This window comes from Chelonia mydas, chromosome 1 (assembly GCF_015237465.2).
Source record: "Chelonia mydas isolate rCheMyd1 chromosome 1, rCheMyd1.pri.v2, whole genome shotgun sequence".
NCBI classification, from domain to species: Eukaryota; Metazoa; Chordata; order Testudines; family Cheloniidae; genus Chelonia; species Chelonia mydas.
Window position 1 is genome coordinate 261043900 of NC_057849.1, and position 11900 is coordinate 261055799.

Genomic DNA, 11900 nt, shown 5'->3' on the forward strand with positions numbered 1-11900 from the left:
GTAATAAAATCAGTTTTTCAGAATTTTTAAATTTCAAAATGTTGGCTTCTCCTTCCCATTCAGAACCCCCTCCGCCAAGCATCCGCAGTTCTAGGGGAAGGGAAATTCTTGCTTCTGACCAGCTCGGACAGACACTTTATAAACCACCCAGACAGCAGAATTATTCAGTTGCCTGAGGAGGTGGCATGTTTTAGAAAGTAATTGAAGAGCACCCTTACAGGGCATATTAGCATTGGTTTACTATGCGTGGGAATTAGAACCAGACTGCTGGTGTACTGAAAAGGAAGTTGAATTCTTTCTTCCACTTCTCACAAAAAGGTTTGCTTGCTTCTTATAGTCTACTAAGCTCAGAAGCAATACACAAAAGCAGCACTATTGGGATAGAGAGGAAGAGCCAGAAATAGAACATCTGATAACAATCCATTACCATTCCGCCAGCATAAAGGGCTTCGCTGCTTGACTGTGTAACACTTCCCCCTAGCGTTGGCTCTCAGGTACTACAGGAGTCAGTGGCTACTAGTGGGAGCACAGAAAGCCATATACTTAAGTCTCTGCTCACAGCCACTGCCAGCCTCTCTCTATTTTCGTGGCATTTCTCCTCCAGTGGGAGTAGACTGTATGAAGTCACTGCAATGTCTGGAACATCAGACCGCTGCCACAGAAAGCATGGTGATAGCATATGCTGAGTTGACTTCACAGTAAGGGTGTGGGCGGAGAAGATGTTGACCTACATGGGCGGGAAACCCCTTAAAACAGGGAACTTTGAAAGTTAGCAGAAGTGGCACAATAAGTTATAATACACTGAAAAGCAAACTGATTTGTGGTTAAGCAAAATATATTTGGAGTTTTTGCCCCAGCATGAGTGTCTCTGTTCAAGGCGAGAACCCCATCCTGGAGCGTCATATGCATACCCTGGAAAATGTAGGGTGCTTTCTCAGTTTTCTTCTTCCTTTCAACTGTCTTATAAAGAGGCACTCGCTGAGGTTTGGATGGTGAGTGATAATAGGCTGCAGCATGATTGGGGGGAAAAGTGTCCATAGGGCAACATTTCACATTTAACCCATATAAAAATGAGCTTTGCCAGGAGACTGCTGCTTCCAGGTCCAGGGGACAGTCCAGCTGCAGGAGATGACTCCCTCTTACAGCCCAGCATTAGAACTGATACCAACCCTCGGTAGGACAACGGGTTCCAGCATACTACTAGGGTGCAGGTTCAGCCTATGACCAAAGACAGTGTTGGAGACTCAAACATGATGGAAAAATCTCTTTCCAACTGGCCTGCCGTTTACAAGTGTAGTTCTGGAGGCTTCTGATTTGATGGAAATACTGTGTGGTAGGTACCGCCCCAGCCCATGTAAACTCAAAGGGGACAGACGTTTAAGTATCTGGCTAACGGGCTTTTCTTTTCTTCATTTTCCCACCAGCCACCTTGTTCCTGACACCTGTAGCTCCCTCTGTGTCATCGTCATCATTGGCCTCATCCCGGGATCGCTTCTTTTTCTCTCCCTGCTCCCGCAACTCCTGAAAAAACAAAAACAAAAAAACCCCCCACAAGGTGAGCAATCGCTCGAACTCTCCACATTCAGAGAGAAATTCAGGGCAATGGAGACAGATAAGGGATAAAGTGAAACATACCATACGAGCAAATCTCTGGGCTTCAGCCACACGCTCAGTTAGCATCATGACCTCCTCCTCCTGTGTGGGGAATACAGGCAGCTTCTTGCCAATGAGGTGCTCAATGCGCTGGAATAGTTCCACATCGTACCTGGTAAAATGAAAGCCCATACAGATCAGTCTTCCCGGGAATACTTTGGTTCCCTTTAGCCACAGCCTCCACCCAGAGCCAGCCAGAAGTACGTGGTTCCTATCAAAGCTCACCACACTGAACCCTGTCTGCTCCTCAGGGCAAAAAAAGATGCTCTCTACTCATGCAGGAGGAGGACAGGTGCGTCTGGATGGAAGAGGCAGCACACCCTGATGTTACTTACTGAGTGACAAAGGTGATGGATTTGCCAGACCGCCCAGCTCGAGCTGTCCTCCCCACGCGGTGAATGTAATCCTGAAAGCAAATATCTCAGTCAGCAACAGGATGTGCTCTGCCCAATACTGAACTGAAAACAGTCCCTGGAAGGGCGCTCTGTGCCCAAGTATACTGCGGCCCCACAAGCAGCAGGGTAAATGGCTATGCAGGGAGGACTATGCATTTCCCTAGGACAAAACAGAAGCCATGAGGGAGGGGAGAAACAATGATCAGAATTTATGCTCAAAGGAGTAGCATGTGTAGCTCCCTGAAAATAGAGGGGGACGGTGAAAGCAGCTCTCTAGTTTGTTCTCTGGTATTAACCCATCTCTGAATTATGGTATAGGCCTATAACAGTGCCCCTCTTCATTTTTTCTTTTTCTGACAGTCAGTCAACTGCACTGCCAAATCTGCAGGACAAAATTAAATCATGATATAAATAAGGTGAACTATCAAGACATTTTTGGGTGCAATCTGTTGGATTGTGGAATGGTCTACGGGAAGTGGAAGTTCCATTGCTAAGGTAATTTAATACTAGACAAAAGCTCTGGAGAACATACAGTGGGAAACAGCCTTGAGTGGGCAAGACTAACTGGATCTGAAGTCTCCAAACTGATCTGAAGAGCACTTGCTGGTTATATGGTACTAACTCATTTTCTCAACAGCAGTAAGGCAGATAAAAATACTTCAGCCACTTTTCTATACCTGCGCCATTGGCTTGTCACATGATTGCAAGAAATAAGAGGGGAAGAGGTCTGAGACAGTGAATTGCAAGGGCAGGTGTCCACACATAACCATTAAGATATGGGCCACTTTTGATAAATCCTGGACTAGATGACCTAATAGGTCTATTACCCCAATCTACCTGTAGTCTTTTCATAATTTAAGATCTTCAAGAACAGGGACTATGTCCATTTTATTTGTTTGCAGTGTCTAGTACACCACAATCATTACAGGAAACAATAGTCAGTTTTAATTTCTAGAATACTGAATATTGTTTACCTAATAGCAGATCTTGAGCTATGTGTTAGTCTTAACAAGGGATGCCATCAATTTGAAAGGTCACATCTGATAATGCTATGCCTTCCATAGAGAGACGTCCTAAGATTTTAACAACTTTTCAGGTTTAGTAAAGTGTCTGTTTCAGTTTGATAAATTCATACATTTTCACAGCACTCTAGTCTAGTCAGTTTCTCCCTTGCAAAGAGAATCATCATGAATACAGAAGAGAAAAACCCTAACACTAACTGACAAAAAAAAAAAAAAAATCGCAACATATAGAAACTAGAATCATTTTAAATTGGACCGTTTCCAAGATTAAAGTTTATATTTTCCCTTTAGCATGATGCAACAGAAACTGGAATTTATCCCCCAGGCCCTCTCCCCACGCACAGAGAAAGCATCCCAATTTATCATGCCCCTGCTCTGCAGTACACACCAATGTACCCAAAAAGCAACACCAAGTAAAAACATCACCACAGAAAAGAAATGGTACAGCTTCATCTAGACGAGTGAACTACGAGCTCCAGTCAGCAGAGGAGAAAATCTTCTGTAGTGAGCTTCGGTGATCAATCTTAAGCCTCAGGTGATAGGAACCCTCTGTTATCAAGATGAGTATCTCACCTTGGAATGTGTGGGAATATCAAAATTTATCACAACATCCACATGTGGGATGTCCAGACCTCTGCTTGCAACATCTGTAGCCAGCAGAATGGAACGGGCCTTGGCCTTGAACTTGTTCAGGGACCCCAGTCGCTTATTCTGTGGTAGTAGAAAGAAAAATAAAGAAACAAGTTTATAACTTGAAAGTTAAGGAATCAAACAGCAAGAGACTGAACCTACTCTTGTTAAACTATTGTTATCCTTCTGTATACAGAAAGATTAGGAGATTAAGCTTTCACCTGGGACAACTGATACTGGTACACTGGAATTTGGTGGCTGCATGAGCGTTAAATTAAGTTCTAGGGAGCCAGCCCTACACATGTTATGGTCTCTTTCCTCTCGGAGATGGTCATGACACTGTGACACATCCTCATCTCATATACACCTACACAGCAAGGGTGGGATAGGCTGCTACCTGACTCATCTGTCCATGGAGGGGTATGGCAGTGAAACCCAAGTTGCGGAGCAGGAGAGCTGTCCTTTGAGTGTTGTTGCAGGTACTGCAGAATATCATGAAGGAGTTCCCAGCCAGTTCATTCAGGATATAAACCAGGTAACTGTCCTGCAAGGATCAACAAACATGGCAGTGGTACAGACGACATGAGAGCAAACGGCAACTTCAACCATGAGCCAGAGAAGGTGGGAAAGAGCAGGAGAGTAACTATGAAGGAGGAGCAAGAATGGCTTTGAGGATGGGGAGAGAAGAGGCATTACCTTGAATTTGGAGGGGATGAAAATATAATGCTGTTGCAGTTTTTCAACTGTCTGGTATTTGGAGGAAACAGCACATTTAACAGGGTCCTTCAGTGCAGCACGCTGGAGCTTTTGCACCTGAATGAAGAATCAAAATAAATCGGTATTAGCAACGTGCTAATCCTCCAGCAACATGGCTCTAAGGCTAGGTCTACACTGCGAGCTAGGAGCACGATTCCCCTACTTGTGTACAGGTGCTAGCTCTCAAGACTGTGAGAGCATGAACGGCCGTGTAGCCACAGTAGCACTGGTAGTGGAGGCACGGCTGGGCCGTGCCAAGTACGTACCCACCAGTTTCAGGCAGATTTGTACTCGGCACGGCTAAGCCACTCCTTCACTGCTATGCCACTGTTTATACTGGTGCTAGCTCAATGAGAGCTAGCACGAGGGAGCATACATACACGAGCAGGGGAATCACATCCCTAACTCACAGTGTAGATGTAGCCTTAGGGAGGAGAAAAGGGGAGTAGAAACATCTATCAGATAATCCACTACCCCTTCCCCCACTTTCAACACACACAGGCTGATCTGAGAAAAGTTATGCGCTCACCTTCTTGGTCATGGTGGCAGAAAAGAGGAATGTCCTCCTGTCTCGGGGAATCACTTTTAGGATCTTATCCACCTGTAAAAGAAAGAGGGAGGAGGCAAAACCTGCTATCGAGGCACAGCAGAAGTCAAGACATGTGCCCCTAGCAGAGAACGCAGAGAACATATGAACACAGGGCCATATGCTAATCTGTCTGATATGGGAGGAGTGGCCATCCCAGTAAACCCCTTCCTTCTTTTAGGAGAGCCATATAAAATGAAGCTTCATTGTGGGCTGGGACACCTAGATAGTCACCATGGACTCCAAAAGTCAATAGGCAGTATATCTGCAGGATTGCATATATCAGCATGTGCACCTAATAAGGAACAACAAGAGAAACATTTAGAGAAGAATCCAACAGAATTTAACAGAGATTAGATCATTTCTAAAGTGTTTAAACCATTGTGTAGAATTTAAGAGCGAATTCTATGGGATGTTAAAAGTTCAATATAATTTACTATTAAGTTCTGTGGGATAGTTTAATAAAGCTACAGCAAGATCTTATTTTCTATTACAGCGGTTTTCAAACTTCATTGCACTGTGACCCCCTTCTGACAACAAAAATTACTACACAACCCCAGGAGGAGAGACCAAAGCCTGAACCTGCCCAAGCCCTGCCATCCCAGGGTCGCGGGAAGGCAAAGCTGAAGCCCAAGGGCTTCAGTCCAGGTTGGGGGCCTGTAACCTGAGCCCTGCTGCCCCGGATAGTGGGGCTTGGGCACCAGCTTCAGCCCCAGGCCCCAGCAAGTCTAATGCCAGCCATGGCGACCCCATTAAAATAGGGTGGCGACCCACTTTGGGGCCTGATCCACAGTTTGAGAACCGCTGTTCTATTAAGTCTTATAGACATTTAGAATAGTTTCCTTAAGATTGTATTGATTTCATCTGTTAAATTCTACAGGACTTTTCCTTTAGGGCAGGTATCATAGGCCTCACCTCTGTCTCAAAATCCATGTTGAGGATCCGGTCAGCTTCATCCATAACCAGGTACTTAAGAGCTCGCAAGTTGAAACCTTTCGTGTTCTCCAGATGGTCAATCAGACGGCCAGGTGTTGCTACCAACAGACAATCAAAAAGAAAGGTAAAGGTGACAGCAATGGGAAAAATGCCCCAGAATGCAGTCCACATAAGGAGGAAAGAGGCACCGCAAGTGAGGAGGGCGGGACTCTGCTACAGAGTTGGCGTCTTTTGCTTAAGATTGTAAAGGCAGCCACAGCAATGTGGAGCTGTGCTGGGAACTGAAGGTGGCTTGGTGAGAAGCCAAAGCAGACTGATTTTCCCTGGAGGGAAGAGTTCCTGTATGCCAGAGCTGTCTTAAAATGAGGACCACCAGACCAGGCCTTCCAAGGGAAAAAGTGGGCCAGATCAGAGGCATCCTGAGAAGAGCTCTAGACCATGGTGGTTGAGTTCCTAGGGGAGAATGGGAGACCAGTCGCAAGGCAACTTGGCTGGACAATTTTGAGTTGAGCTTGCATTGCATCCACTGTTCCTTCTTCAAAGCCAAGAGGAACACACTGAGGTTACACTCATTGCTCCCTCCAGACACATACAGGCACTTCTGACAACCAACACCGCCATTCTGCATTCCTTAGGATGCCTGTGATCTTATTACAAGCATCACTCTACATGTGGATTTCTTACCAATTATAACATGGGGCTTCTTGGCTAAGGTCAGAGCCTGTGACATCATGTCAATTCCACCCACAATAACCGCTGTGGGGAAAAAGAAAGGCAGAGTGAGTCCCTCTGGAACAGAACCAGTACAAGCCACCACTATAACCAACAATCTACCTAGTCCGGTTCCTTCTCAAATCCACCCACAACTTATGTATAGGAATTAAAAACCACTTATCTTAATAAGAATTCCCTTTAATTTCATTTTGGCATTCCTGACCAGTAACTGTCTTCCCTTAGATATCCTAATCCAGATTTCAAGTCCCCAGATCATTTACTGTCATGGACCGATGTTTTCCACGGTCACAAAGCTAGCTGCAAAATCCCCCCCCCCCGTGCTACTAAGTTTAGCTGCAAATCTGTGCACTCATTCAGAGTTCCTAGCCCTTATGGTCGCAAACTAAACCTTAAAACATCAGTTTGAATATGGAACTGATGCAGGGAGTCTGCAAAGAAAGCCTGATGGGTGTGAACTCCCCTATCCAGTTCATTGGGGTGATGACTCATATTTATGGCTGACAATCTAACATGTGGTTATGGGTGATCCTCCCCACTTCCCTCTTGGGAAATGTCCACTGCCTTGATGTACACCTCAGAGAGGACAGATTGCTCCATGCTCTTTCACACTGAAAGGTGATATACCACCACCACAAATACTACCCCCTCACCAATGTTCCTTTCCCAACCCCACTCCCATGCTCTATTCCTCTTACTCCCTTCCTTACAGTTCAACAGCTTTCTTCTACTCCCTCAAATTTTCACACAGTGACATCCAAATACTGTACAATTCTGAGGCCTGTTAGAAGGCCACTCACCACTCTGGACACCAATGGAGGATCCAAGAGCTTCAAACTGCTCTGAGATCTGGAAGGCGAGCTCTCGGGTTGGTGTGAGGACAAGAGCAAAGAAGCGTTGGGGTGTTTCCAGCAGTGTCTGCAGGATGGGCAAAGCAAAGGCCCCTGTTTTTCCAGAGCCTGTCTCTGCCAGCCCAATGATATCCCGGCCTACAAGGGGAAAGGTGGAGGCAAAAGACTGTGATACTAGAGCCTAGAAAGAGAGAGGCCCTCCCAGCATCGTAAGAAAAGAGAACCCTATAATGAGATTTGAGAGACCTGTACCAGCAAGTACTCACAGGATTGACAAAAGAAGGGGTGCAAGGACACAGCACCCGAACAGGGAGCTTCCACAGATCTCTGCAGCATTTAAACATGGTTTTATTTCTATGCAACTGTTAACTTGAATGTCACAGTCCCTTTCATTTTCCCCACTAGGTCCCAAGCAGCATATAGCTTGTCTTAGAACGTCAGGTCACAAACCCTCACTTTACATTTCACTAAATCCAGCCATTTTATACACCATTCCCCTCATATGTTTAAATATGTCTAAAAAATTCATCAGTCATGAAGTGACAAAGGTAAGGAAATCTGGTCCAATTTTAGACACGTTCCATGGCTTGGGAGCCTTGCTGTAGCAGTACCAACCTCGCTTTTGCCAAGATACCAGCTGTTCCGAGCCACATGTTAAAATAACCCCAATCCTTCCCTTCAACAAGGAAAGTTCCTAAAGTGTAACTAATTTTAGGAGTACTAATACCTAAATGTGGCTTTTATTCAAATGCACTTGTCAATATGTAAGTAATAGGACAAGACAAACACTGAAAAAAATAACTCACATTTTAAAACATGTTATTGAATTGTCTTGCTATCCCCAATAGTATTCACTTTATGAATAATCTAGTGAATGAGTTTAGTGACAGGAATGTTAGCTAAAAACATAATTGATATCAGCAATCACAGGATGTTCACAGAAAGCCATTTTGAATGAGCAATTATTCACTCTGGAAAGTCTGATTCTAAGATACACCTTCTTTTAAGCAGAGAGCAGAAATGTACCATGAATCTATTAGGGACGTAAAAGGTTAACCAACCATAACCGTTAACCCCTAACCTGCGCCAGGCCAGCAGGAGGGACCTTGGTTAATCAGTTAAACGATATAATTTTAATCGTTTAACCGGTTAACTTTTTAAATGATATTTACATCCCTAGCATCTATGTGACTAATCAAAACAGCTGAAATGTCAAATATTCACTACAAACTGTTAATGAAGTTGCTACAGAGCAAGATTTATTTACTGGCATTAACTGGAAAACAGTTTTGAGAAAATCATGATATGCACTAATATTTTGCAAAGAGGAAAAACAAAATTTGCTGAATTATGTGCTATGAATTTTTCATCCAGCTCCATTAAACAACATGTTTACCCAATGCCATATTTTAATAGTGCACTTCAAAGGTAAACGGCAATACAGGGAGTGAGGAATGCTGTAGCCATCTAATATCGCAGGGGAGTTTAGGGAGACAGACTGTCAGATCTGAACTAGAATCTGGACAGGATACAGAGTAAACATTCATACTCCTGTGGAGAGTGAAGCATTGTCTTCAATCATTTAAAGAATTAGAGAACCCTACAAGATTCACCCATATTAAGTCTACACCCTTCTTTCCACACCTGTTCGTGGAAACAGACAAACAGACTCTGCTCACCTTGGAGAGCCACAGGAATAGCCTCAACTTGAATTTTAGTTGGTGTCTTCCATCCCAACTGGTCACAAGTTTCACACAGTACATCTGTTACTCCCTGAGAGTGAAAGAAAAAAGGGGACAAACATCAACAAATGGCCAACTACCACCAAGCCAGCCAATCAAATGAAGCTAAGTCCCTCCCAGCCAGACTCCAACCCACTCAACCCCTGGACACTCAATGCTGCAGCCACAAACTGTGGGGATCGCTTTTAAGGAAATCCCTCAACTTTAAAAAAAGAAGTCACAAATCTGCCTGAAAAAACACACATTTTTTTTCAATTCATGCATTTCACAGCACTTTGTATACAACCAGTTGCATTTCCCCATGTCTTCCCTGTTACTTGGCTGTTTTTTTTCCCCATGTAGAAACAGGGCAAAGAAAAACATTTAAGAGCAGAATAAAGTGAGTTTAAAAGAGAAAAGTTACTTGGGAGCAGAGGGCTAGGATAGGTATAGTATCTTCATCTACTTAAATAGCCATATTTTAATGTTAATAGCATCTCTTTAGCTCGCCTATCAAGGATAACTGAAGCCCCAAATGAAAGCTGGACACTTTGCCAGTTAATACCCCCCACTCCCTTCCAGGATACCCTGACACAGAGAGGCAAACAGTGCCAGCACAACAGGAGGGCTGTGTGTTCAGGTCCCACAGCAAGTGCTGGCACCAGGTCTCCTTTAAACGCTCCAAGATTAAGCAATAAGCAGCAAGACTCAGCAGGCGAGGAAGGCCACAGGGTGGCACCAGGCAGGCAGAACAGGAGGGCTCGCTTTGGTGCTTGGCCCCGAGGCCGCCCTCCCACCTGAGCACCGCAGAGTCTTCAGCGTGCGTCTCCTCCCCGCGCGCGGCGAGCCGGGGCCGGGCTGCGCGGTCCTTCCCGCCCCACAGATGGGGAAGGGAGACAGAGGGACGCGCCCCAGGGAGCCGGGAGCAGAGCAGGGAACTGAACCAGGTTCCCAAGTCCCAGAGTCCAGAGCAGGGCGGACCCGGGCAGGAGACGCCGAGCCCAGGGGAGAAGGGTGCGGAGAGCTCGGTCTCTGTTTCTCTCACCAGGTCCTTGAAGCTCCGCAGCTCTTCCACCGCCTCCTCCGGCGCCCCGTGCTCCGCATCCGCCGCCATCTTGCGCTTCACCTTTGACCCCCCCCCCCCACCGCGGGGAGCGCCGGGACATGTGGTTTCCCGAGGGGCGGCGCTTTCCAATGACATCACATACGGTCTCCTGGGCGGTGGGGGGAAATCCGTCTCGAGGCACGGCCAATCGGGCGCGGAGCATTGTGCGACTAGTTGTCCCCGCGCAGCGGGCCTCCAGCCAATCAGAGAGCGCAATGGGGCTGGGCGCGCTGCGGACGGGGCACGTGAGCCGCGTTCCTGCCTAGCTCTCGAGCGGTGCGTGTGATGATAATATGACGGCGGGGGGGGGGGGGGCGCTCTGCGCGTGTGCTGGGTGTGACCGTGTGCGCGTGCGCGGGGGAGGGCGTTATGTGTGGGGGTGAGTGTGTGTAGGGCGCAGTCAGTGGGGAGTGGGGGGGTTACGTGGGGCTCCCGCCGAGGGTCAAGCTCCGCTGGGGCGGGCGCTGATTTTGTGAGCGGCAGCTCTGTCCCCCCAGGCGGCGCTGACCTCCAGCGTCTGCATCGGGGTGTGACCTCGCCGGCCTGGTCCGCTCTGCACCCGCCGCGCTAGCTCCTGCTGGTGGCTTTTTGCCACAGCCGGGGGCAGTAGCTCCGGGGAGGGTGTTACTGCCCGGGCGGGGCAACGGGGTGTGAGCGCAAGGGTCGCCCGAGCATCACTATCCAGTTGCCCATAAAGTAGGTGGGAAAGGAAGCGGAGAGCTCAGCGGCGTCTCATTTTGGTGCTATCAGTGGATTGTGCTTGGCAGATTCCACCGTCCCCACCGATCCGTGGTGTTGTCAGAGGGGAAGAGCAAATCAGGACTCCTCACCCTTCCCTACAGAGCAGCAGGAGCTTGCTGTGCTCTGGTGATGGGTTGGGGTGAAAGGAGGAGGGATAACAGGGAGAAGACAGAAATACCAGGGAGGTGCTGAGGAAGACTCTTAATAGAGGCTCAAATTACATGTATATCCCAAATAATAATAAAAAAAAAGGGACCAAAAAGTGCCACGATGGCTAAACAACAGAGTAATAGAGGCAGTTTGTTGCAAAAAGGCATCCTTTAATAATTGGAAGTCAGATCTTTAGGAGCATAAAATTGGGTACGTCAAGTATCAAAGTGTAAGGCAGGCCAATTCAGAATGTGAAGAGCAGCTATCTCAGGACACAAAAAACTAAGAGCAACATTTTTGTAAGTACAGCAGAAACAGGAAGCCTGCCAAAAATCAGTTTAAAATAATTATTCTCAAATGAAATAGAGTATAAGCAACAAAGGAAAATAAATATGTTATAGAATTCTATAACAGATTTGAAAGTAGCTATACTTGAACAAAAATACGTCAGAAACAGACTTCAAAGAGAAACAGTAAAAATAAAATTCATTTGCAAATTTAACACCATTAATTTGGGCTTGAATAGGGACTGGGAGTGGCTGGCTTATTACAAAAGCAGCTTTGCCTCTCCTGGAATTGACACCTTCTCATCTATTATTGGGAGTGGACTACATCCACCCTG

At 46.4% G+C, this 11900-nt stretch overlaps 1 protein-coding gene across 1 annotated transcript; it reads right to left on the reverse strand.

Moving 5' to 3' along the window:
• Nucleotides 1-273: 273 nt before the first annotated feature.
• Nucleotides 274-10565, reverse strand: DDX47 (DEAD-box helicase 47). Its single transcript, XM_007064056.4, is given in 13 exon segments — nucleotides 274-1521; nucleotides 1636-1765; nucleotides 1989-2059; nucleotides 3644-3781; nucleotides 4098-4244; nucleotides 4397-4513; nucleotides 4986-5057; nucleotides 5958-6076; nucleotides 6663-6734; nucleotides 7511-7699; nucleotides 9241-9334; nucleotides 10328-10417; nucleotides 10419-10565. Coding segments are annotated over 13 exon segments (1503 nt in total). The 5' UTR covers nucleotides 10551-10565; the 3' UTR covers nucleotides 274-1389.
• Nucleotides 10566-11900: the final 1335 nt, after the last annotated feature.